At 44.9% G+C, this 25,594-nt stretch overlaps 1 protein-coding gene across 4 annotated transcripts; it reads right to left on the bottom strand.

Annotated features, from left to right (window-relative positions):
- Positions 1-355: 355 nt before the first annotated feature.
- On the bottom strand, positions 356-10,208 carry MOG (myelin oligodendrocyte glycoprotein). 4 transcript variants are annotated; one of them, XM_036870565.1, is made up of 8 exons: positions 9,954-10,208; positions 8,166-8,513; positions 4,389-4,502; positions 3,044-3,064; positions 2,700-2,720; positions 1,088-1,204; positions 772-792; positions 369-429 (listed from the first exon to the last, which is right to left on the bottom strand). In XM_036870565.1, the coding sequence occupies exons 1-8, from the start codon at positions 10,036-10,038 to the stop codon at positions 416-418; spliced, it is 741 nt and encodes a 246-aa protein (XP_036726460.1). In that variant the 5' UTR covers positions 10,039-10,208; the 3' UTR covers positions 369-415. The 4 variants fall into 4 exon arrangements, 3 of the variants coding, with proteins under 3 accessions (XP_036726460.1, XP_036726457.1, XP_036726459.1); XR_005021986.1 differs by having other exon boundaries at positions 356-429; positions 772-1,204; XM_036870562.1 differs by lacking the exon at positions 369-429 and having other exon boundaries at positions 636-792.
- Positions 10,209-25,594: the final 15,386 nt, after the last annotated feature.

Raw genomic sequence — 25,594 nt, 5'->3', positions numbered from 1 at the left:
ATTGCAAAGTTGGTGTGCTATAATTTGCCGTGAGGAGGTTCCTGGTCTCCAGTTCATGGCGGAGACCCTCTTGTCTGTGTCACTCTGCAGCACAGGTGCCCTCTGCTGGAGAGGAGAGCGGCTGCCCGGTTGTAGCCAGAGAGGGTTTCCAGACGGAAGACAGACCAAGGAGCAGAAATATGTGGGCAGCGTAAAGGGGGAGAGGAAGGAAGGAGCTGGGGAAAGGGAGAGACTAAGTAGGTGACAGAAGAGAGGTTGATCCTGTTTGGAATTCAGAGCATCCCTGCAAGTGCAGATTGGAATGTCCCCACAGCAAAGAGGCCAGTGAGTGTGCAACTTGATGGATGCGACATCCCCGAGGACCAGTCTCTGGGCCAACCAGGCTCTTCTCCACCCTGCCAAGATGCGACATCATTCAGAAGGGGTTTCCTAGAAGGAGGAGAAAATAACTTGAAAAAGCTGTCAACAGTTTCTATCACGAAACTGTCACACCAGGGAGAAGAAAGGCCCTGTGGAGTCATCTAGTCTTGGAGGTGAGGCCCAGGGCAGCTGCTGTAGAGAACAATCGAGAAAGGAGGCCAGCTGGAGTGGGATTCTTGCTTTGGAGCATGAAGGTGGAGGAGGAGTCCTCCCTCCAGCCAGGCTCACCAGCCCTTCCTTTCCTTTAGGATTTTGATCCCCCCAATAGCCCCCTCTTCCCCTTGCTGCTTTCCTCGTTTTTGTTTTTGTTTTTTTTTGCTCTCAGCTTATAAGAAAGAGAAGAAAACTTACTTAGCTCTTCAAGAAATTGCCCTGAAAACAAAGAGAAATAGATGAGTGGAAGACGACTAACTCCTCCCACATCCTCCCTGTGGAATTCATAGTCACGCCCCCTCCCTTTCCACTAAGGGACCCCACAGAGCTCAGTAAGTGGTTCTCTTCATGGATTCTCTGAGGAGCCTGGAGTTGGCCATGTGGACAGAGCAGGAAGGAAATTCCAGCTCTGAATCTTGAGCCCTGGTTCCATCCACCCTCTTTATGTTTCCCACTCAGGGCTGGCTTGCTCCCCTGCTGCTCAGTGGTCCTGTTTGCTGCCCCAGCACTGCACCTGCCAGTCTTCGGTGTAGCCAGTTGTAGCAGATGATCAAGGCCACCAGGGGTCCGAGAACTGGCACGATTACAAACAAGGTTATCTTCCAGCAGGGCACCGTCAGGAAGTGGGGATCTGAATCGTTTGCCACAGAACAAACAGGATTAACATGTGTTCCCCCTTGTGTCCCACCCACCCCTCTCCATTTATTATTGGGTTTCTTTTGGGTGGTGGAGGGGGGAGGTTCTTAACCTGGGTTCCAAAATAGTTTGTGGATAGAGTCCAGGGAGTTCATGAATTTGGATGAGAAAAGCGCTACATTTTTATTTTCACTAACTTCAAACTGAATTTAGCATTTTCTTACACTAAAAATGTAGCTAACAAACCAGTTATCAGCAGTGACTGTGACTTTATCACCAATGGAAACCACATTCCCTTCAGAGTTGTTGCAGAAATCTCAGAATACTGTTTATCAATATTTTGAAATCACCAAATTATTAGACCTGCTGCTACATTTTATTATTTAATGTATATTTTTGTTATTTAAAGAAACATTTGTTACTTTATCACACATTTGTTTATATTTCGAAAACTATTTCAAAACAATGGTTTTCTTTATAATCCTATGTGTTATATTTTATGTGTACAGTTCAAAACATTCTGGAAAGGGAGGGGTCCATGAGGCTTCACCAGATTGCCAAAGAGTACAAAAAGTTAAGACCTTTGTTATTTGAATCCTGTAAAACAAAGATCCTGTTCCTCCCCTTTGAGTTGCAGACTGTGTGTGTTGTTTTTTCTGCACACTGATTAAATGCTAGCGCGGAGCCAGGGGCACCTCCAGCCTCAGGAGGAGAGGCTGTTCAGGAAGGCTGCTCAGAGCAGGGACCATCTTATAATTTCTGCAACATCCATTCAACAAATATTTGGGTGCCCTTCTGTTGTAGGCATTGTCGTTAGGCACTGGACAATTTGCAGTGAACAAAAAGGACAGAGACCATGTCCTAGGGCCAACATTCTATTTTTTTTTTTTTTTTTGCTGCACGGCATTCGGGATCTTAGTTCTCCCACCAGGGATTGAACCCTCACCCCCTGCAGTGGAAGTGCAGAGTCTTAACCAGTGGACCACCAGGAAGTCCAGGCCAACGTTCTAGTGGGGTTTGATGTCTTCACTCTTCCCCCAAGACGCCTTCCCTGAGGAGTCACATGTAGTTACTCATTCTGTACTGTGAAAACTCATTCCTCTGTGTGAGCTGTCGATGATGTATATGTACTTTGTTCTCCAGTTAATTTATGTATATGTATCACCTCCCCAACTAGACATCAAGTTGATGTGCAAAGGATCTGTTTCCTTCCCCTTTGTAATTCCTGAAAAAAGAAGTAATGTACATAAAGTACTTGTAATTCCTAGAATGTTAACATTTGGGAAGCTGTTATAGTGCCAGGTACATGAAAGCGTAATGTAAGTGTTTGCTATTATCTAACCCATCCTAGGTGCAGATGATGACATTCAAAGAAAGAACAAGAGAGGGAGGAAACCAACCAGAAGCCAGGGGTCCTTACGTCCCCAGGTAACAGGAGCCGAGTGAAGCACCAAGCTGACCTGCGGGGGGCTGGGTACCCCAGGACTTACCAAAAGTCCGGTGGAGATTCTCTGAAAGAACAAATGGAAAGGGATTATTAGTATGGCACTCAAAACAATCTTTTCTCCTCTGAGCCTTTGTTATTTAGTCACTTGAAATTGTAAGTGACGCACATGGAGGAAAGGAAGCTGTAGGATTTTACTTCTCTGGCTGAAGGCAGGGAAGAGGAATGAGACTCTACGACTGGTTATAGGAGTTTTAAATAGTGAAGTTTCCGCCTGAAGGGAGCACAGGGTACTGGGACAGAGGCAGAGATGGTCTGAGAAAATGGCCATTTCAGTTACGCCAGAAGACCTGGAGGGAGGCATGGGGAGGGAAGGTGCCTGGAACTCACCTATCTCTGCTGGAATTTTTCCTAAAATAGAAAAAGGCGACATTTTTAGTTCCAACTCAGGCACTAGATGGGGCCCCTCCACACCCATTGCCTTGGGCCTTTGTGCAGGGTGTTTCTCAGTAGCCCATGAACATCCTTAGAGTGAGAAGAGCACCAGATTTGAAAGCAGGAGTTCAGGCTCATTCCCTGGCTATTGCCTGGGTTAAATATTGGGTTAAAGAAAGCGGAGAAGCTCAGTAGACAGCGATGTTCACCAATGCCCCAAACCAATCTAAGGTTTTATTACCGTCCCCACTGCTCTCTGCTCCTTTTCTTGCTGGTTCTCAGTTCACAATGTCACTCCACCCCGCTGGGTTGTCACTGTAAATCTAAAGCTACTTCCCATCTGAATGAGGAAGGAAGGAACTAAACGTTTAGTTGAGCAGCTGCTTTGTGACCGGCTCTGTACTAGGCACTTTACATAACACTATCCCCTTTAATCCTCCCATAACTTGTAGGAGGGAGGGTATTATCTCTACTTGAATCAGACAAGGCAACTGAGGCTTGGAGGGTTCATGTCATTGTCTGAACTGGATCTAAACCCGGCTGCCCAACTCCACTGATCAGGTTCTTTCTGCTCAGCCATGTGGGCTGAAGACCTTTCTCATGTGGGAGAAGAGGTAACTGAGTATCTGGGACGAGGTCACGGGAAGAGAAGATCCCACCAATATCCCCCCTCATATACTCCAAGCCCTCCTTGCTGCTTTATCCTCTTAGGAATGGGAGGGGGAGGAGAATTGGAGGCCCGGCGGGCTTTAGCTTTGAGAACGCTTGGTGGCGGGGAGAAGTCTCAAAATGAAAGCTCTTGGGCACAAGAGAGAAGCTTCAGATGGTTGAACCCGTGTCCTCAGTGTTGGATGGAAAAGGAGGAAACAACACCTACTATGTGGTAGGGACTTTTACTTACAGTATCTTTATTTAAACCTAGTAGCACAGACTTGCCTGATTCTGAAGCTCACACTCCCCCAGTTGCATGAGCTACTGTGTATGTTTCAGGGGCCAGAAGATAGGGGTTTAGGCCTGAGCTCTGCCACTTATAAGCTGTGCCAGCTTGAGTAAATCTCTGAACCACTCCAGGCCTCAGTTGCTTCCTCTGTAAAATGGGGCTATTATATATCAGCCCTACCTCATAGGGAAATGAAAGGTCCTATTATCTAAATGATATTTACACTCGGTAGGATGTAAAACTTGTCATTATGGAGTTCTGAACCCAGAAGTCCCTCAAAAATAAACGTTAGCTGACCAAGCTCCAAGAGACCAGGCACTTCAGGGAAGGATCCCCAGCCAGCCACCCTCCAGCTTGTACCTCTGAGTCTGCGCTGCAGGCAGAGGAAGACAAGGCCCACAGTGATCTGCAGAAGGAGCACAGGCAGAACTGCGATGAGCACCAGCACCCCAGGGTTGATCCAGTAGAAGGGATCTGAAAGGCAGAACCGGGGTGGCCCAGCACTGTATCATCAACGCCCAGCACAGTGCCCACGGCTCCATGAGTCAGGTTCAAAGAAGATGACTCAGAACTAACACCTAAGCTTAGGTTTAAAGGAAAAGTAAGTGGTTGTTTCTGGGAAGGGCCAGTGGTTTAGAATGACAGGAGTCGAGGCTGTATACTGGGCCAGTCTTGGAGAGTTTTGAGAACCACGAAAGGGACTTAGATCTGATCCTCAAGGTCACGGGGTACCCTGAAGCATTTCATGCGGAGGAGTGACAAGATCTGATTTACTGACTGCAGGACTGGAGGAGGGGGGCGAGGGCAGTCAATTAAGAGGCCATGGTAATGGTGAAAGTAAAAAACATGAGCCTAGGACAGTGGTGGCGGTGTAGGAAGTCAAGGTGAACTTAAATAGGAAAAAAAATACATATTTTCAGTAAACTTTAAACTGAAATTTAGTGTTTCTTTCAATTATGTTTGTAGGCAACACTCCACAACAATATGAACAGAACCTGAGACTTTGTCATCCCTAAAAATCACAAATATTTTCATATCACGGTACAGAAATCTCAAGATATCACTTATGTTCGTTTTGAAATGACACTATTATCAGGGCCACCCTATATCTTACTTTAATATTTTGATAACTGTATTTCAGTACAAATATGTTTTATGCATTTCAAATATCCTTCTGAGAAGGGGTTCATCGACTTTACCAGTCCGACAAAAGGGTGCATGACACAAAGAAAAGTTAAGAACCTTTCTTCTGGAGCTTTTGAGAAAGTAGGGTCTGCCGGATTTGGTAACTGAGCAGACATGGAGTGGGAAAGATGAAGAGACAGGGGATGACCTTTGGCCCTCTGGCGCCATCTATTGCCGGGCCGGCCCTTTTCATCTTGTTCTCTGCGTTAGGGGGCTAGATAAAGATAGTGCCATCAGGGTAGGCATTAAGTCACAGCAAACAACGTCAAACTGGTTTCTTAGGTATAAGTACCATCCTTCAAGCTGCGGTTTCAGGCTCTTGTCTGTTACTGTGTTCCCCAGGAGAAAACACAGCCAGCTCTACTTTCAAAGTTCTCATTGGTAGTTACCTGGAGCAACATGGTTTAGCAATTACATATTTTAGTTCCTTTTTTTGTACACCTTTTATATTTTAACAAAGGGTTAGGATCACAAAAAGAGAGAAAAGGAGACATTATGAGACTTCTGATGTAAAGTGATATGAACGAAGTATATAGATAGCATCACCTATGAAATATGCTTGACAAAATAAATCAAACCTCAATCTTATTGTTCATATCCTAATCTATAAGTTTACAGAAAATAAAGGGTATGGAACACTGTATTAAACAACATGGGAATGAAATCAGCAAAATCTAGACTGTGGGAAACTCTACAGGGTGAATACCAGCCTGTGGATCTTGTTTGGATTGGATTCAAGCAAACCAACTGTAAAAATATATTTATAAAACAATCATAAAAATGTGAACACAGACTGGGTATTGTTAAGAATTTTTGTTAAATTTTAAAGATGTAGTAATAGTATTTTGGTTATGATTTTGTTTTGTTTTTTTTTGTTTTTTGTGGGGTTTTTTTGAGTTTTTCTATTTGAGACATACAGTTTTGGGGATTTAGCAATGACACAATAATGCTGCCTAGGATTTGCTGGAGGAATTCATTTGGGGAGGGTGGTGATGAGTGGGGCCTAGTGAAACAGGTGGCCTGTCCTTGGGTCATAACTGTTGCAGTCAGGTGATGGGAACTTGGAGGCTCATTATAATAATCTCTCTACTTCTGTATATGTTATAAAGTTTCAAAATGAAGAGTTTAAGAAAGGATTAGAGACAACTAGTAATAAAATCACAAAACTGACAAGAAAAATACAAAGTTGGAAGGAGAGATTAGAAACTCTTTAGAGAAAGAGGGGAGGTAATTACACCTGAAACTTGGCAATCACATAGTCACTGCATTTCAGTCCTAAATTTGTCTCAGCTTCCTGGATCCTCACGCTAGGTGGGTGGTCCATCATAAAACTCTTTTTTAAAAGACTCTTAGGCATGCAGATTATGAGAAGGGAGGAAGAGGGTCGGAATGTGGAAATCCACCCAAAGGAAAACTTTCTCCCCAGGCAGTTCATTTGTTTGTTTGTTTGTTTGTTTGCTTGTTGGGGTGGGGTTGGGGAGGTACTGGGGGAGGCAGTTATTGAGCTAGGAAGCTACTGAACAGGAATGAGGAAAATCGGAAAACTGGAGAGATCCTCACTATCAGACTTCCTTGCAGGTAAAAATCCCCCAGTGAAAACAGCTGTATGAAGAACATTCTGTGACACACAAAGCTGTTTTCACATCCCTGAGATCCCTCTCTAGAAATAGTGCTTTGTTATCCCGCATACAATGCCATCTTCTGGTCCCAGCACTGCAACAGTGGCCCTTGAGATACAAAAGTGATCGATTGTCTGATGTTTGCCCTGCAGGTGGGGAGGAGGGAAGGGAAATGACCTGAGGCTCAGGCCTCAGAATATTTTTGTTCCTCAATTAAATAGCAATTAACTTTCCAGTCTCCCCCTCCTTGTCCATGTCTTAACCCCTCGGGGATAAAACAAGAAAATAAATTTCAAAGTCATCCCTCACATAAAACATACCACAAACGAAATTCTGGAGAAAGGAAGCAGTGGAGGTAAAATCTATAGGTAACATCTCTTTCTATGATTATATTCAGACATTAGCTCTACTTGTTTAACTCCTTGCAACTATGCTTACCAGGAATATATTGTTTAATAATGTTCCTCATCTAATAAAACACCACAAACACATCAACTGAGGAATTCACTGTAATAGGATTTGATAAGTTTGACGTCTTAGGAATAAGGCCCTTGTTTATAACAAATAAATGAAAAGACAATCCAAAGCAAAACAAGAAAGGAAAAGGTCCACTTGGATACTTTGATTAACTTTCAGATAAGTCATATTCCCCTCTAGTAGCACAAAATAATCACAAATTGATTATTTTGGATTTTGCTGCCTACATTTATCATTTTTTCTATTTAAAATTTTTTTAAATTTCTCTGTACGTACCCACAAATGTGCATGTTATATATACACTTTTATATAAATGGATAAATATGATGATATGGATAAAATTATGGTCTTTTTTCTTTTTTAGTTGGATCACACCCCATCCTCCCTTGTCTCCCCCAAAGTGAACCATATTAACTTTCTTATGGATATCTTTATATATTTCTCTGATATATAAAACGTAAGGTTTTGTTTTTGTTCCCTATATTCTGTAGCTTGCTTTTATCACTCAACAATACCTTGTAAAATGCCTCCAAGCTGTCTGGAATGGCCCTAAAACAATCTTTTAAATGGCTACATGATAGTCACTGTATGGGTAACAGTGTTTACTCAGTCACTTCCCTACTCATAGGCACGGACTCTGATTCTGGCTTCCTTCCCATGCAGAATAATGATGTAACGGACAATGTGAGCATATGAGTTCCCAGAGATACTGATGTGCGTATCTCTATGGAGTTAATTCCCAGGAATGACCTGTTTGGGTTGAAGGATCTCATCTCAATTGAGAGAATGACTGAAGGCTCAAAGGGAGGTCCTGGCCACGCAACAGACAATACCTACTATTATAGACACTACTCACCTTCCACTTTCAACTCCATTGCTGCCTCTTCTTGGTAAGAATGATCTCGGAAGAAGCAGGTGAAACCTCCTTCATCTGAGAACCTTACATTCCGGATCCTGAGGGTCACCTTCCCCTCCCCAATAGTCTCTTTCAGCAGCTCCGTGCGGCCCCGGTATTCAGGCGCCTGCTCTTCAGCTTGGTCCTTGCCATTTCGGTAGAGATGAACCACCCTGGAGAAGGGGGGTCGGTACCATCCCACCTCCATGCCTGTAGCGTTCTTTCCTGGAGATATGCGACAGGGCAATTCCGCTTCATCCCCCACCAGCGCCCGGATGGGCTGCCCTGGTCCCATTACTCTGAACTGTCCTATCCAAGACACAAAAGAAAAGAAACTGAGCATCAGAGGGAACCTTGACAAACAAGCCCTTCATGGGAAGGGCTTCTTCAAAACAGGGAAAGAAGAAGACACTTGATTTTTAAATATTTATTTATTTATTTATTTTTGGCTGTGTTGGGTCTTCGTTTCTGTGCGAGGGCTTTCTCTAGTTGCGGCAAGCGGGGGCCACTCTTCATCGCGGTGCACGGGCCTCTCTTATTGCGGAGCACAGGCTCCAGACGCACAGGCTCAGTAGTTGTGGCTCACGGGCCTAGTTGCTCCGCGGCATGTGGGATCCTCCCAGGCCAGGGCTCGAACCCGTGTCCCCTGCATTGGCAGGCAGATTCTCAACCACTGCGCCACCAGGGAAGCCCAACACTTGATTTTTAAATAGAATTCTAGAGCCAGGGAGAAGCTCAATTTTTCTTAAAGGCCTCTGGTTATAGAGATACCGTGAGTTCCCTGGACAGAACATTCTAGCATGTGGTCATCCCAGCCTTTAGGTCCCACCTTGGAATGTGGTCCAACATCTTGCAGTTTAATTGTCCTGTGGGCCTCCCTGTTCAGACTTGGCCAACTTGATCCTTCTTCTCCCCTTAGAGGTTTTGCTTTGGTCGTTCCTCCACTACCACCTCTCCATCACTTCTCAGCCCTCTGTACTTGTTCACACCCTGGTCCCAAATTCCTCTCCTCTGAGATCTTCCTCCCTAGAGGTGGAGGATCTTCTTTCCTTCTTTCCTCCTTCTTCTTTTCCTCTGTATCTTCAGTCCTCTCTACAGCTCCTGGACCCTGCCCTGTACATGTTCCAAGTCTTTTTTCCTCTGTGGGATATATCTCCTTGTCAGACTTGGAGCTACTAGAAGATGAAGCTGGTTTCTCCATTAGACCTGCAGCCATTTCCCGAGGGAGTATATGTTCTGAGCCTTCTCTGTTAGGCGGCTCCCTGAGATTGGGAACCTGTCTTCGGAGAGCAGGGCTCCTCTGTAAAAACGTATTAGTGCCTGATGGTGTGAAACAGAACTCTCAAACATGATGAGACACTACAGCTCAACAAACATTTATCATGATTTACCATGGGACAAGCACAACTAAGCATATTATATATCTTATCTCATTGAAACCTGACAGCAACTCCAAGAGGCTGTTATTATGATATTCCCCATTTGATAGGTGAGAAAGCAAAGTTGGAAAGATAGGTAAGACCAAGTTCAAGGAGAGCCCTGAGTTAAGGTCGCATGATGGATCTGGGTCCCCTTCTGAAGGCTGTAGGGAGGCACTGGCGGTATCTGAGGGGAACCACGTCAGCACATTTATGTTTTGAAAAGATAACTTGCATTGCAACTTGAGGGTGAGTTGAAGGAGGTGAGCCCAGGGAACTAGCCTTTCTGTTCTCAGGGTCTCCCCAGGGCAGGAATAAAGATAAATCTTACCTGCAGAGCTGGAAGACAGCTGGAGGAGGAGGAGGAGGAGGGAGGGGAGGCAGCTGGGCAGAGAGGAGCTCAAAAAACTGGCCATCTCCACTGTCAGTGGGGAAAGAGAGCCCCTGCAGCAGGGTCAGGCCAAGCAGAGGCCCTCGGGGTGCGTGTCCCCACGGCTGAAAAGACCCAGGGGAGGATTGGGGAGGGCAGAGCTGCCCTGGCCCTGCTTCCTCCCCAGCAGAGTCACAGCTGTGCTTCCAGGCACAGCCCCACATCACCCTTGCCAGGCACTTACACAAAAGGGCTACAGAGCCAGGACATGACCAGGGTTTGCCTTCCCCACCCCCTCAGAGTTACGGAGCAGAGGCTGCCTGGTACTGGGCCTTCCTCCCCCACTCTCTCCCCGCGGCCAGCCATTGAGGGGGCTTCTAGGATCTGACCTGTTGGGATGGATCACTCACTGGCCCTCAGGCTGAGGCTTGTCGGTGCAATCTGCAAGGTCACTTCAATCCCTCTCCTCCAAGTATTAGCCAAAAGATAGGGATCTGTGTTGGATTTTTAAAAAAGAAGGAACATTTAGACTTGGTTTCCTATTTCTACGGTCTCATAACTCATTACCAGGCCATTCTTTCCTCTTGATGTCTGACCTTCCTCTCTCCCACCGCAAATCCAAACACCCTTCCTCATGTTCAGATGTGTTGCTTGGACTTAGTTAGCTTCTCCCTCCCAAAGAATACATTTCAAAAAGTCACGAGTTGGGACTTCCCTGTTGGCGCAGTGGATGAGACTCCAAGCTCCCAATGCAGGGGGCCTGCGTTCGGTCCCTGGTCAGGGAACTAGATTCCACATGCATGCTGCAACTAAGAGTTCTCATGCCACAGCTAAGGAGCCTGCCTGCCGCAACTGGGACCTGGTGCAACCAGATAAATAAATAAATAAATAAATATATTTTTTTAAAAAAAAGTAATGCATTTAAAAAAAAAAAAGTCACGAGTCAACTGTCAGGAGTTGATGACCACCTGTGCTCCAAGAGGCAAGCATGAAGAAAGCAAGGTCTGCAAAGTCAGCGGCTGTCAATCAGTACAGGCACTGAGGACAGAGCAGCAGTCAGGACACAGCCCCCAGCCTGGGCATCACTCTCCAATTTCCTCAGTGTCACAGGGGAAAGCGAGGTCTGGGATGGGAATATGATCTTTGCCCTTATCCCCAGACTTGGCTGATCACTAAAGAGTGAGACCAGTATCAGCACCAAGTTTGAAAAATATATTTTCCAATCTTAAAACAAGGATGTCTCATCAAAAAAAAAAAAAAAAAAAAGTCAGGATGGACAATTTAAAGCCATGCTGTCCAATACTGTAATCACTAGTCACAAGTGCCCATTTAAATTAAATAAAATTAAAAATTCAGTTCCTTGATTGCACTAGCCATGTTTCAAACGCTCAGTAGCACATATAGCTAGTGGTTACTGCATCGGACAGCACAAATAAAGACCAGATCCATCATCACAAAAAAATTATATTGGGCAGCACCGTCCAAGGGCTAGGAACAGAACAGGGACAGACATTTTCTGCTCTTGTCTGAGATGAGCATGAGGGGCTAGAAGGATGGACTCCAGTCAGCTGAGTCTGGGAGTGGTGTATTCTTTTTTTCTGCAAGGCGGCTGTAGTTTGGGCACAAGCAGGCTGACTATTCTGAAGCCGTGAGGGTGAAAGTCAAGGTCTGGAGGGATGAATGAGGTGGGAAGAGGAGTCTCTGTGCTTGCCTGACTTCCTCTCATGTGGGGATTCTCTCCTTCTAGAACCTAACATATCCTGTGATGCTCTTCCTCCAAGATACGAGTTCAGGTTCAGGTAAGAAAGTTATGCACAAGATGATTTCCTGGACAGGGTTTGGGGGTCGTAGGGTGCTTGAAATTGTCTGGCACTAGTCCAGTTGTCAAAAGCTGGATAGGAGATCAGGGTGCAGGGTTAGAAGATCAGAGAGGGTCAGGAGCTAGCCAACCAAAACCACTTATAACGACTACACCCCCTACCTCTGGAGAGCTCACCTCACTCGCCTCCATGCTTTCGACTGCCTCACATCTTTGGAAAGGGGGGTGGATTTCTGGAGCTGGGGCGAGCAGTCCCTTGGATGACATGGTCTCTGGACAAGGGAAACGGGCAGGGCCACCGGCAAAAACAAAGCCGGTGGAGTTGCCATTTACAGAAATCTGGGTATAGGAACATCTGGGTTTTGTTGGGCATGGTGCATGGTGTGGACGTGTCTAACAACCCTGTGTTGTTGGTCAGGCTGGTCATTTCCTTCAGCACTTAAAAGTTACTTTAATTTTATGTGGCGTATGTTATATGATCTTGCAAATATTCTTGGGTTGTTTCTTACTCTCCTCAGTAATTTCCATTTGATCTACACCTCTCACCAGGTCTGATAACAGGCCGTGTACATAGTCATGTATGCAAAGTGACATACTATAAATATGTTAATGTGTATATTAACACACTATCCGTATGTGAAATAGTAAGCACTCAATAAATGGGAGCTTACCTAGATGTTACCCAAGAGCAGTACTGCGTAAGCTTTTACAGAGAATGTGTAAAATATTTATCATGCACTATTCTGCTTCTTGTGTTCTTCTTCTTGTGGTGTTTACTTAGTAATGCATAATTCCACATTAATACATAATATAGCCCTCTTGAACTTTTGAAAATAGGTTCTTATTTGTTTATTTGGTTGTTCATTTGCTTCTGTTTCCAAATCCAAAAGGTATAAAATGACGTACTTGAAAATCGCCCAGCCATCCGGAGCCAACTTGTTTTCTCTGAATCCTTCCACATATGTGCCACTAGAGGGAGCCCCACAAGAAAGTTCCTGCATGTGAGAACTAATCTACCCTCCCTCCCTTTTTAACATAAATGGTAACAACAATTTATCTTGGAGACAATCTATATTAGTACCTAAAGAACATCCTTGTTATTTTACACAGCTACACAATATTTTATGGCATGAATGTATCATACTTATTTAACTAGTTTCCCAGGACATTTAGATTGTTTCAATTTTTAAAATATCCATTTTACTAGGTTAAATAAAAATGTATTCAATTAATTTAAATTAATAAATATTTAACAGAAACGATGTGCGTCAAGCTTTATATTAGGCTCTTATTGTAAAAGTTTCAGTAAGATGAAGAAAAAAGAATTTTTTTTTGGCCGTCCTGTGCTGCAGCTTGTGGGATCTTAGTTTCCCGAACCCCGGCCCCCTGCAGTGGAAGCCCGGAGTCCATACCACTGGAAAGCCAGGGAATTCCCAAGGAGGTTCTTGCTTTCTTTGTGGTTTCACTCTTGACCTGTTATGGTGGCTTTGTTTTTGTTTTTGCTATTTAATATCACATTCCTTCAGGCACTGGGATACTTAGGGGGGTGAATTCAGGCCTTCCCATGTGCCTGGGGTCCTGCCTCTCAACTTGGCAAGACAGGTGTATATGTCTGACCCCACCTCTCCCCTGTGCCCAGGCTCCTGCTGGGAGAGGGCAGCACAGAGAGTGGCAATGGTTCCTGGGGGGAGTTGAAGGCAACTAAAAACCAGTCCTGGGGAGGCTGAGAAGTAAGATCAAGCTTGAACCTCCGCTCCAAGCCCTCAGCACATGTTCTATTACCCCATCAGACTTCACTTACAAAACACAAATTGAAAGAAAATTATTAAGAATTTCAAGGGCTTCCCTGGTGGCGCAGTGGTTGAGAATCTGCCTGCTAATGCAGGGGACACAGGTTCGAGCCCTGGTCTGGGAAGATCCCACATGCCGCGGAGCAACTGGGCCCGTGAGCCACGATTACTGCGCCTGCGCGCGTCTGGAGCCTGAGCTCCGCAACAAGAGAGGCCGCGATAGTGAGAGGCCTGCGCACCGGGATGAAGAGTGGCCCCCGCTTGCCACAACTAGAGAAAGCCCTTGCACAGAAACGAAGACCCAACGCAGCCGTAAATAAATAAATAAAATTAAAAAAAAAAAAAAAAGGAATTTCAAGATAGTGACACAGAGCATCATGGCCCAAACATAGTGTCCCTTCCTAAGCATGGGCCCTGGGTGACTGCCCTGGTCAAATGCCCATGAAGTTCACTGCCTTCTACACAGGTGAAGTTGTTGGTTCAAAGAGCATGTGCAATTGCAGTTTTAATAAATGTTGATAAATTACCCAGCACAAAGTTGTATACTTTGTACAGGTGGACACACTATACCTCTCAGCTTTCTCCTCTGTAAATGGGGGATACTGACATCTACCTCATTAGGGCTGTGAACAGAATTACATGAATGAGCCCATGGGAACTGTGACCGGTACACAGTAAACATTCTGTAAGTGCCATTATTAGCTCTCACTTGCAGTGATTTTTCTTCTGGAACTCCCTCTAGTGGTATAAATCTCAGGAGGAAATCGATATTTTCTTTTCCACTTTTGTGGCCTTATATTCATAGTATATGTGTGTTTAAACTGGTCTGCAAATTCCATGGAGACTCAATGACCGATAGACTGTAAAATGTCTAATTTATATCTGTTTAGCCCAGTGTTTCATGCGTCTGCAGGAAAAATGAGAACACTGATCTGAATCAAGCTGATGCAGGTACCCAGCAAGTGAGTTCTTGTACCCAAAGGTTTACATTTTATCTATTAACATTTTCCCCCATTTTGGTTTCTTTGTTATTATTCTGAAATTTTTTCATTTTTCAAAAAGAAAAGCATTCAGCTTGTTATGAATCAGGTGAGTCAAACACTTAAGCTTACTTACCCCCGCCCCCCAATAAATGGGAATGAATTTGTGCTGATTTTGGGCAAAATGTTATGAGTTGCCCTATGGAAGAGGAATTAAACTGTTCTGCAGGTCCTCGTGGGGTAAAACAATTAGGTGCAAGTCCTCGAAGGTAGATTTCAGTTCAATACAAAGGAGAATCTTCTCTCCATCAGAATCGTCCAGCCCTGGCGGAGACTGCCCGAGCGAGCTTCCCATCCCTGGACATCCAGCCAATATAGAATGGGAAGTTAGGCTAGGTAACTCTAAGGTTTTTCCCTAGCTATATAAGACCTTACGAGAATATACATTTTCCTTTCTCGTCTTTTTTTCCTGCTCCTCCTGCCTCTTTTCCATCTCCCCGACGCCTTCACTCTTCGCCAACATCCCCTAAGGATCTTGCAGGCGAAGGCCCAGGAGGCGCTCCCAGTCTGCCTCGCAACAGCTGACGTACTCGACTTCTCCGCCGAGAATTGGTTGCCAGGAGCCCTTGGGGGCGGAGAATAAGGCGGTGACTACACATATTCAGGCAAAAGGGAGGCGCCTGCGGACCGTGCAGTGACATCCAGTTCCAAAGGGCAAAGCTTTTCTTGCCCTTTCACTTCAGACCCACCGCCCTTGGTTACCTGCCTTCCTCCCCTGTCCGCTTCGTTCCTCTGCTTTTGTCCAGCCTGGATTATGGAGGCCTAAAATGTTGCGGGGCGAATAGCTCAGGAGAGGGAAGACCCAGGTGGCCATTTTGGCATCTGGCCCAGTTCCTGAGAGCACCCACCGGTGATGGCCCTTCAGTCACTACACGATTGCTCCGATAGAACGAAAACACAGTGGTGGCCATTTTGGAGCTGGGCGACTGTCATTTTGGCTATCATCTTAAAGCCTGGCAACTACAGCACCCCCCACCCCGGCCCCCAGCAGGGAAAACTATATGGAGAGAGAATTCTGTAGTAAGGAAATCTTACAGCTCTTTCAGGACTCCTTATATCCCTATTCCAGAATATGGCGGACCCTGCGTCTTCATATATATATATATATATATATAAACCTGGATGCTCAGATGCAAATTCCAGCTCCATGCAGCTGATTGATAAACATGTCAGACTCCAGTTTACTGTCCTGTGGGAGGACTTGTTACCTTGGAAAGTAAAGAAACTTCCGTGTCTTTAACTGTAAAATGGGGATTATGGGGTTGATGTGAGGATTGAATATAAGATAGACAAAGTACTTAGGTCTGTGTCTGGCTCTCAAAAACCATAATAACACCTTTTGTGCAGGGCTTGGGCGTAGAAAGTCAGGCCATGAGGGCAGGACTTTATCTTGTTTTCCCTGTATCCTCCTTGGCTAGAAGAGTGAGGGATACATAATAGGTTAAGTTTGTGGAAAGAATGAATGGCAAACTGGAATCTTCACCTTCTGATCTCCAGCCTTTGTATTCTCCTCACTTTGTAGTCTCCTCCCTTTCAGGCTGTGGGGTTCCCCCTTCAGGCACCTTCTTGCATTGTAATCCCTCTAGGTCAATATTTACACTCTTACTTGATCTAGATCACACCAACTTGTTAACTCAGAGGTTAGTTTTTTTTTTTTTTTTTTGGTTGCGCTGGGTCTTAGTTGCAACAGGCGGGCTCCTTAGTTCTGGCATGCGAACTCCTAGTTGTGGCATGCGTGTGGGATCTAGTTCCCTGACCAGGGGTTGAACCCCGGGCCCCCTGCATTGGGAGCGCGGAGTCTTAACCACTGCGCCACCAGGGAAGTCCCCAGAGGTTAGTATTTTTGACTTTTGACCTTGAATCCTGGATTAAGGGCTTTGTGTGATGAGGAACTTCAGGTGTCTGCTAGCCTGGAGGGAGCTATTTTGAGGCGTAGGGATGATCAATGATAAACGACTTTGGTTGATTTTCAGGGGCCAAAGGTGGTTTAGCCGGAGTCAGTATCTCCTCTCCCTTCCCCCCTCACCTCTCCCTTCTCTTAATGTTATTCCCCACGGCCACTTCCACCGCTTCCAAGACTCTCACAGGCACAGGACAGAAGTCTTCCTCTCTGTGTCATCTTCCCTGCTGCTCCAGGAAAGGAAGACATTAGTTTTACCCACCAGCAGCAATCCCATTTCTGTGTGTATTTCAGGGGACGTTGAGGCTTCTGGAGCCACAGCACCCAGATGCTCAAGAATCCTTCAAGTGCCAGATGAGAAAACCGATGTCCAGATTTTTTAATCAATCAAGTTGACGCAAACTTAGTCTTTCTTGTTGAATGAGCTTTAGGACAGCCATTTTGACCAACTGGAGCAATTTGATTTCCATTTACCCTTGGTTCTCAGCAGCATTCCGAATGGTTGGTGTTGCCAAGTCATCTGATAAAGGAGGCATGTTAGGTATAGTTTTATCTCAGAAAAAAATATTATAGAGGAGGAAAAAAAAACTATCATGTTAATATATTTGACTGTAGGATTTTTAATACGCTTCCTGAAACCGTTGATTCAGGTACTGACTTACTAACAAACCACAGAAGTTCAGCCAGCTCGGTTAGTCTGGTGATGCTATTCTCTCAAAGAAGGACGAGGATTTTGAAAGGAGATGGTAAACTATAAAGGGGACTGGGGCCTTAATATCAGTGAGAGTGGAGTTGAATGTGGAGACATGTGTGTCTGGGCCGGGGGTGGGGTGGGGGGGGAATAGTCCTGGGTACAGTGGTTTTGTGTTGGGTATGGCTATACTTCTGGTGTGGCCTTGGGATATTATGGTGATTTCTATTAGCCCAGCACAGCTTTCTGCCTAACTGGGGTTAATCAGGGCTACACACTATTGTATTCAAATCAAGGCTAGGAAACTGCCAGAATTGAGGCATTTCCTTTTTATTTCATACACTGTTTGATATAGTTTTACAGTGAGCATATGGCCTTTATAATAATGACTTTTTTTTAAGTTACAAAACAAACAAACCTGGAAAGTCTCCTTAGTTGGGAAAAATACTGTTTCTGGAGGGAATCTAAGGTTGCCTTGTAACTAGTGCCGTCTAGTGGTCCAGTTAAGTTATTGCTCTGAGGTTGGACACAAAAGCAAGCGCTGAGAAGACACTGGGTGGAGTTCAGTGGGGATCTGCCCCAGTGAGAGTACTTAGTGGACGACATACCATAGTCGTTTGACAAAGTTGTACAGAGCTTATACTTACTGAAATATTAATGCATCAATGAACTCACATTTACTCAGGAGTTAGAATCGAGAAAAATGGTTGTAGGTGCTCAGCCCATGCTAGTCGTGCTTCTATTTGGAGCCATTTCATCCTCTTCCCGACCACCATCCTGCTCTTCCCACTTTAACCTCCAGTTTACTTTGTGCTCTTCCATCATGGGTCCCTAGAGTTAGAAGCTACCTTGTTACCCTCAATCCCTTTAGTAACATGTTGGTAAGAAGCTAGAAAATTCAGGGATACTTGCTTGGTACATTCCTGCTATTTAAAAAGTTCCCCACAATAGCCTCAGTTGGGTTGGATTTAGGGAAGGAGACTTCAAAGGGCATTGGTTCTAGGATTTAGGACAGTGAGTACAGAAGGAAGATGAAAGAAGACACCCTGTCTTGCCTGCTGGCTGTTTGACAGCAACTAGGGACAAGAAGGTCACCTGTTCTTCTCCTAAGGTCTACTGGGTCTTGGTCTCCCTCTTCCTTTTATTTGTCCCCTTCTTCTGTCCTACTTGTAATTATCAAGACAGAATGAAAGTTTGCTCCAGATACAGTTGGAAATTCTCCACCTTTGTCCCTATTTCACAGCAGGATCTTGGAATAAGAGCAAGAAGGCTGATCTTTGGAAGGGCACTTCCTTAAGAGCAGCAGGAAGGGCAGCAGGACCATCTTCCTGGTGGCATCTTGCTGTACTAGTATAGTGGTCTGACTTGGGCCACCATTAGAGCTGCCATGTGGGTGTAAACTTGTGCAGGCACCAGAAATTATACCCGTAATGCCATTAGAGGACTTGTGAGTGGTGGGAGATGAGCAGAGGTCCTGCCAGGCCTAATGCCGGTGAGGAGGCTTCAGTCTGCTAACCGTAAGGGCTACTGGGCTGTAAGGGAAGGGTACTGGGCAGAAAGGGAAGGGTACTGGGTATCCCAGCATTGTGGACAGCAAAACAACAGCACCTGCAAATAAGGCAAGTAAGTAGAGATATTGCTAAAAGGGAACATACAGAAAAACACTGGAGAAGTCTTCCTGGAGAGGGACCCTGCCTGTGTCCCCGCCAAGCTCCCTGCTCTGTGGCGGGGTGAATCTACTCCTAACAGAAATCTTACCCACATAATGATGGCCCCGTTGGTTTCATCCACAATAGCAATGCTGATATGCAGATAACTCTCAGGGAGACAGACCCCTAGGTGCCTTGGGGATGCTTCCCACAGCTGGTCACCAGGATGAGCAGGGTCTTTAAAGTCAGATAAATGTTCACATCTTGGCTTATTATGTGTGAGACATTGGGCAAATTATTAAATTTATTTGCGTTTCATTTTCCCCATTTACAAAATGGAAATAAAGATATCTATGTCAGAGAATGTTATAAGGGGCAAGTGAGACAATCCAAGTAAAGTACCCAACCCCAAACTGTTTATAATAAATGCTATTATTATGACCCTGTAACTCACAGGGCGGAAAGACCTAAATGCGTGGAGGGTGTATCACCATTATGGCCTGTGGAATAAAGTACCCATTTCACCAATAACTAGAAGGTCTTTGACAAACAACAAAGACCACCAAGAGGGTAATAGGCTTGGAAAATGGTGTGATAATTCTGTACAGTGGAGTGAATACTGATCTTTGAGTCAGAAGATGTTTTTATTGATTGATCTTTTATCAAACTTCTAACCAAATAGCAGGCACTGTGCAGCTCTCGTAGGAGGGAAAAATGGGCACCATAATCAGTGTCCCTGCCCTCATGGAGCTTAAGATCTGGTCAGGAAGGCAGATGTTAAGTAAATGATTCCACAATTAAGTTAATTACCAATGAGATAAGTGCTTTGAATGATGAATACAGTGTGCCAAGAGAGCACCTAGCAGGGTGGGGTGGGGGTTTAGGTTAGTCTGAGGAATTCAGGGAAGGCTTCCTTGAGGGGGTGATATTTAAGCTGTTAATGAAGTGAAGATGGTATGGGGTGGGGAGGTGGAGGAGGAGGAGGGCATCTCCAGGCAGAGGAGCCTGGTGTCTCCTGAGTTGAAAGTACTGTATCTGAGCAGCTTAAAAAATGTAATCAGGCCAGCATGGCTGGAGCACCGTGAGTGAGGAGGGAGGACCTGAGACCTGGGTTTTTTGCCCAGCTCTGCTACTTATTGGCTGTGTGACCTTTGGCAGGTCATTTAAACTTTCTGAGCAGCAGTTTTCTCACGTGACAAATGGAGATATTACCACACTGAAGCAGTTGAAAGGATTAAGAGAGATGTGAGTTCTTTGTAAATTGTGCACTAATAAGGTATTATGTTTCTGTGCTGATCTAAGTGCAATGAATACTGAAAGCATCTGAAGGTGTGGATGAGTCATGTTGGTTTTTAGAGTTTCAGAGTGATGGCTTGGAAGAATAGGGAAGAGTTAAAACTCAGCAGGTGTTTGTTTACTCTAGGTTGCTAAAAGCAGAGCTTGCTTCACAGCTGTTCTAGGCATTCCCTTCTGCTAGGATCTGAATGGTACATATGGTTCTCTGGACCAGGGCAGGACCCACCTGCCCCACTGTAATAGGGTCATGGTTTCCATATAGGGCCTTTATGGAGATCCTCAATGGTGTTTTTATGGTATTTCCATAAATAGAATTTCTAGTCTGTATGTATACACACACGTATAACAATCACCAGAAACTAATACAACATTGTAAATCAACTATACTTCAATAAAAATTTAAAAAATAATAAAAAGACATTTCTAGTCTGTTGCCTCAGATGTGTTCATTTGACTCCTAAAAACATCTATTTGTAAAAATTTTCTCATGTTTATACAGTTGGTTCCACACATGCTTTTCTGTAATTCCAAAGTCCGCAACGTTCTGAAAACCAAAAATTTTGTTTCTAACTCATTTGGGTGGCAAAACCTGGCCTGACTTGCATCCATTTTGTGGCAAAGGCAGAGGTGACGCTATTTATAGTCTTTGTTTACTCAGCCTAATGTTAATAGTCATGCCTTTTACTGCAGAAACATAATTGTGTTTATTATGGGCTTGAGATCTGCATATACATATCAAATAATAAGAGTTTCCAACATTCTGTAGTGTCTAATAGAAAAATCTGGGTGATGTGTCGTTTTACTCTGAGTATTATTTGGCTAGTGTGCTAGCGTGTTTAGCATAAGTGAGAATCATTATAGGGTACATGAATTGGACATATCAGAAGAGACAAATCTGTTGCAGCATAATGAACAAACAAAAACCTCACCAACCAATTTCATACATGCATTAAGATGCATGTACTTTTCAAAATGGTATGAATAATTATGTACAGGTACTCATACCTGGTATATACTTAATTATATATATTTAATTAAACATAATACTTGTTTATTTAAAAATCCAATTGTCTCATAGTTCCAGGAGTAGAAATATGCACTAAATTTCTTTGTGAGAATGGAATATTTTCTAAATCTGTTAACCTGACCTCATATACCCTTTAGAAGAGGGACAAACTTACCATTTTCCTTTTTTGTTGCTTAGGTTGACCGAGCATTTCATTACATTGTGTTCATTCATTATTATAGACGGGCTTATTTATGGAGAAATTATTTGCAGAGGTAACTTATGGTGTCAACTTTGTAATCTGGTTATTGGCCCTGAGATCCTGTGAGACAGTGCTCCCCACGACCCCAGAGCACCTTGTGGGTAGAGGAGGTAAGTGCTCGATCAGGCATTCACAGTGTGGCTTTTTTATTTTATTGAAGTTTTGTGAATTCCAGACTGGGTTCCTCTGTATATGCCTGAGTGAAGTCCAGCATGTAAATAACTTCATGTTTGAATTTTAAATCTTCATCCCATACATTGTTCTAAACAGCAAGAGCTGTGTACGACAGAAACCACCCCCCCCCACCGAAGGTAAGTCTTTCATCCTAATGTAAGAGGGCACGAATATCCTCCCTTCACACAGTCACCACTGCTGCTTTAGATGGGAAGACAGAACTGAAATGCAGTTTGACCTTTGATAAAGAATGCCTTGAGGTGGGACTTGGGTGAGAGAAGTGCCTTGAGATTAAGTCTCTGAATGCCTTGGAAAGAATTTGGAAATGGAGTAAAAGACTTGAATTCAAATATTGGCTCTGTTGATTTTGTAGCTGGATGTCCTTTGATTTGCTTCTTAATTTCTCTAAATCACAGTTTACTTGGCTCCAAAATTAAGGCACTAACATCTACTCTGCATGGTTGTGAGAGAATTAACTTAGATACAATCCCCTCACCCCGAAAGCACCTAGCATCTAGCAGATCATCAATAAATTAAGCTACTTTGGTTAATATGTTTTCAGAGCTTACAAGGTGTTAAGTTCTGGGCTCTTTGCTTTCAGGGTTGGGCAGAAGACAAGGCAGAAGACAGGAAAGGAAGTGGAAGTATGGGGAATAAAATGAACAAGGAGATTGGTCACTCTCAGGTAATTCAAGTGGGAACACGACCGTCTCTATGAAAAACAGTCAAAAACCGAGAAAGGAGGTGGTTTTTCCAAAGGCACAAAGAATACAGGAGTGATGGCAGAAGGATGGAATCAGGTCCAGGGACTTTTCCGGAGAGGACTTCTGTGCCTGGTGTGGAAGGAGGAAGTGGATTGGCTGTGGGGAGGGTGGGGTTAGGGTACTCAAGCTGCAATTGGGGAAGGACCTCAATAAATGTCCCTGAGGAATATGGACCGGGAAGCTGGGAAGCTATATTGGAAGATAAAAAGTGTGAAAGGAGGAAGTTGCAGCTACTGGTGGAAAAAGGTGAGTGGTTTGTATAGTAAATATAATTGGAGCCTCTCTCCACACCCTCAAATGCCTCTGCCCACTGAATAACAGATACTGGCTAGACTGTTTCAATGTGCTTTGGAAGGTTAAAAGAAAACAAAACCCAACTTTAAAAAGAGAAAGGATTATAAAGGTAACCCTTGTAAAACATTTGAACAAAAATTGAACAAATATGACCAAAAAAGGTTATCTAACAATTCATGGCCCCAGAGGTAATCACTGCTAACATTTTGATGTATTTTCTTTCAGCTTTTAAACACATATTATATCACAGTTGTACACATTTTGTATTCTGCTTTTTTTTCCCCGAACTCTCATGTTTTCCCATGTAAATGTCATTAGATACTCTTTTGAACATGTTTTTATAACTATTCCTTTGAACAGACAACATTCTAATTTATTGAATCAATAAACACTCTGTGATTTGGACATTAAAGTTGTTTCCTTTCCTGGGTTAGCATCAGCAGTGTAGTGATTAATATTACCAAGATAATTTTCAAGTTCATAGAATCATAGACTCCTCTTTTCCAGGGGGGGATTCCATCCTTCCATCCTCCTTAATTCAGCATAGTAAAGGACTCAGGACTTCAGGGAAGCCAGAGACAAGTTTCCAGAATGAACGACTAGGGAATTCCCTGGCACTCTCACCATCTAGGGTCCCAGGTTCAATTCCTGGTCAGGGAACAAAGATCCCACAAGTCTTGCATGTGGCAAAAAACAAAACAAAACAAACAAACAAACCAAAACCAAAACCAAAAAAAACAAAAGCTAGGTGAGGAACTTGTGGGCTCCTGAGAGAATGCCTACTCAGATACTCCCCTACAGAAAGGCCCTGCTGGGACGGGGAAGGGTGTCCTCTGGGCACTCAACCTTGCCAGGACCATGAAAGAGCACCGAGACCAGAGAGCTGACCTAGCCCATAGACAGGGCACAGAGACAGGAAACTCTTCTTTCTAAAGCAGTCTGGGAAAATTCTCATCCATATGATGTTTTTTTCTGCTGCCAATAACTTGACACCCACATCTTTGATTCTGCCCTGCTGAAAGAACGGCAGGTCACTCAGAGGAGGGGTTGCTATCATTTTGAGTGTTTAGAAATCCTGCCCCACTCTCTTCTTCTCTTCTGCCCATTTTCTAGCTCAGTGGGTCTCAGCCACTCCCTAGGGAACAGTTTGAAGATTCGTGGGCTTTCTTTTTGTAATTACAGTGATGAGGGGGGAACTGTGGGCCCTTATGGGTAGGGTAGGGGAATAAGATACTCTTCAAAGCATAGCCTGAACAATGAAGAACTGTCCCTCCTCCAGATTCTCAAATGTCCCCCAGGACATTCATGTAGGTGAAAACTTGTGTTTAATTATTGGAGCCTAGAATTTAATACAATTTTAAAAGTGGTTTTAATATACAATGAACTTTCTAGGAATGCAATTACGGTTCTGCATGAATTCAGGGAAGACTGACTTTGCTACCAAGAGTTGTTCAACATTTCGTTAAGTCACCTCATTGATGGCGACGTGCTGGAGGTAGTTGAGTCACCAACTCAGCACCTGTATCATCCCGCATTTGTAGCAGTTCCAGCCCCGTAATTCTATGGATAAGTGCAAGCATCTGCCTACTTCATCATGACTTCAATACTCGTTAAAATACTGTTTATGTTCTTTTACTACAAATTACTTTTTTTCTTATGTCACAGACAGGGAAGCATGTTGATTTTTTTTTAAGTTCTGTGTGTAGGTAGGTTATTTCCTCTATGAGCTTCAATTCAGCACAGTAAAGGAGTCATGACAAAATGTTTCAAGGGTTGAAGGTTGAGAACCTCAGTTCTAATCAGTCTCACAGCATTTGGCTTTTCCCCACCTCCTTCCCAGGACAAGCCAGAAAGAAGCTTTTTGTTTTACCCCATCCTCCAGAAGGAGCCCTCTCTCTCCTCTGGCAGCCCAAACTCATTCCCATGAACAATATACACACGTGCGCCCGCCCCCCCCAACACACACACAGGCACACACCTTCCACCACCAGACAACAGCCTGGAGTCTCCGGAACTGTCAAAAGGCCTGCACTTCCCCCACTGTCTCTAGAGCTCCCAGTTCTTCCTTAGTCAAGAAATATTGATTGCTAGGCCCTGCTGGAGTAGAGATAATGCTGGCTTCTGCCCACTTGGAGGCTCTTTATTTCCTGGTCTTTTTCTTTCTTTCTTTCTTTTTCCCCCTCCTACTTCAATTTCTCTCCTTGATGCTACCCTCCCCATCTTTTGCTTCCAATCCTCTCTCCGCGTTCCCTCCCCGAAGCAGGCGAGTAGCATTGCTGCTGGACCCACGGAGCCGCTCTGGTCTCCAGCTCTGTCTTCTCCACCCAACTCCTGTCGCGCTGAGGTGGCTCCCGGCCTTCACCCCCTCCCCTCCCCGCCCATCCCTGTCTGACCCTGGCTTCTCCTTTCTCTCCCACCCGTCTCGTTCTCTTCCTGGCCCTCGGCCTCTGCTTCTCTCGTCTCACCCCGAACCAGGGCTGCCTTCTCTTTGTGCAGCCGTCTTTCTCCACCTGCATCACAGATTCCCTGTCACAGCTCCAGCCTTTGGCTCGGGCACCCTCGCCCCCACCTCAGCTTCCAGTGATCTAGCCTGCGGGTCCCCGCGCGTGTGTGCTTGTGCGCCGGCGTCCCTCTCCCCTACCTCGGAGCCCCGCTCCCCTGCCGCCCGCCCCCCGGCGCTGTGGGCGGTCCAGGGCGGGGCCGGGATCCGGGCGGCTCCCGGGGCTCGGGTTGTGGGAGGTGCCCTCTCCCCGGTCTCCCCCCGCCCTGTCTCCTCCCGCACCCTCCTTCTTCCCTCCGCCCGGGAGCTTTCCCCGGTCCCCGGCGCCGCCTCCTTCCCTCCCGGCTCCCCGCTCCCGCGGCCGCCGCCGCCCCGGGGAAGGAGAGACGGGGGTGGGGTTTGGGGGAGGTGAGAGAG

This window comes from Balaenoptera musculus, chromosome 11 (genome assembly GCF_009873245.2).
Source record: "Balaenoptera musculus isolate JJ_BM4_2016_0621 chromosome 11, mBalMus1.pri.v3, whole genome shotgun sequence".
NCBI classification, from domain to species: Eukaryota; Metazoa; Chordata; class Mammalia; order Artiodactyla; family Balaenopteridae; genus Balaenoptera; species Balaenoptera musculus.
The sequence above is the reverse complement of the archived record's forward strand: the minus strand, read 5'-3'. Positions and strand labels throughout refer to the sequence as shown.

What these genes read in the sequence shown, in the direction of transcription:
- MOG (XM_036870562.1), bottom strand. Translation starts at nt 10,038, where the DNA reads ATGGCCAGTTTTTTGAGCTCCTCTCTGCCCAGCTGCCTCCCCTCCCTC. An exon ending in AATGGAGTTGAAAGTGGAAG is followed by an intron (nt 4,503 to 8,165) that starts GTGAGTAGTGTC and finishes TCTGCCTTTCAG; the next exon opens with ATCCCTTCTACTGGATCAAC. An exon ending in GCTACACCGAAGACTGGCAG is followed by an intron (nt 793 to 1,087) that starts GTGCAGTGCTGG and finishes CTTTGTTTTCAG; the next exon opens with GGCAATTTCTTGAAGAGCTA.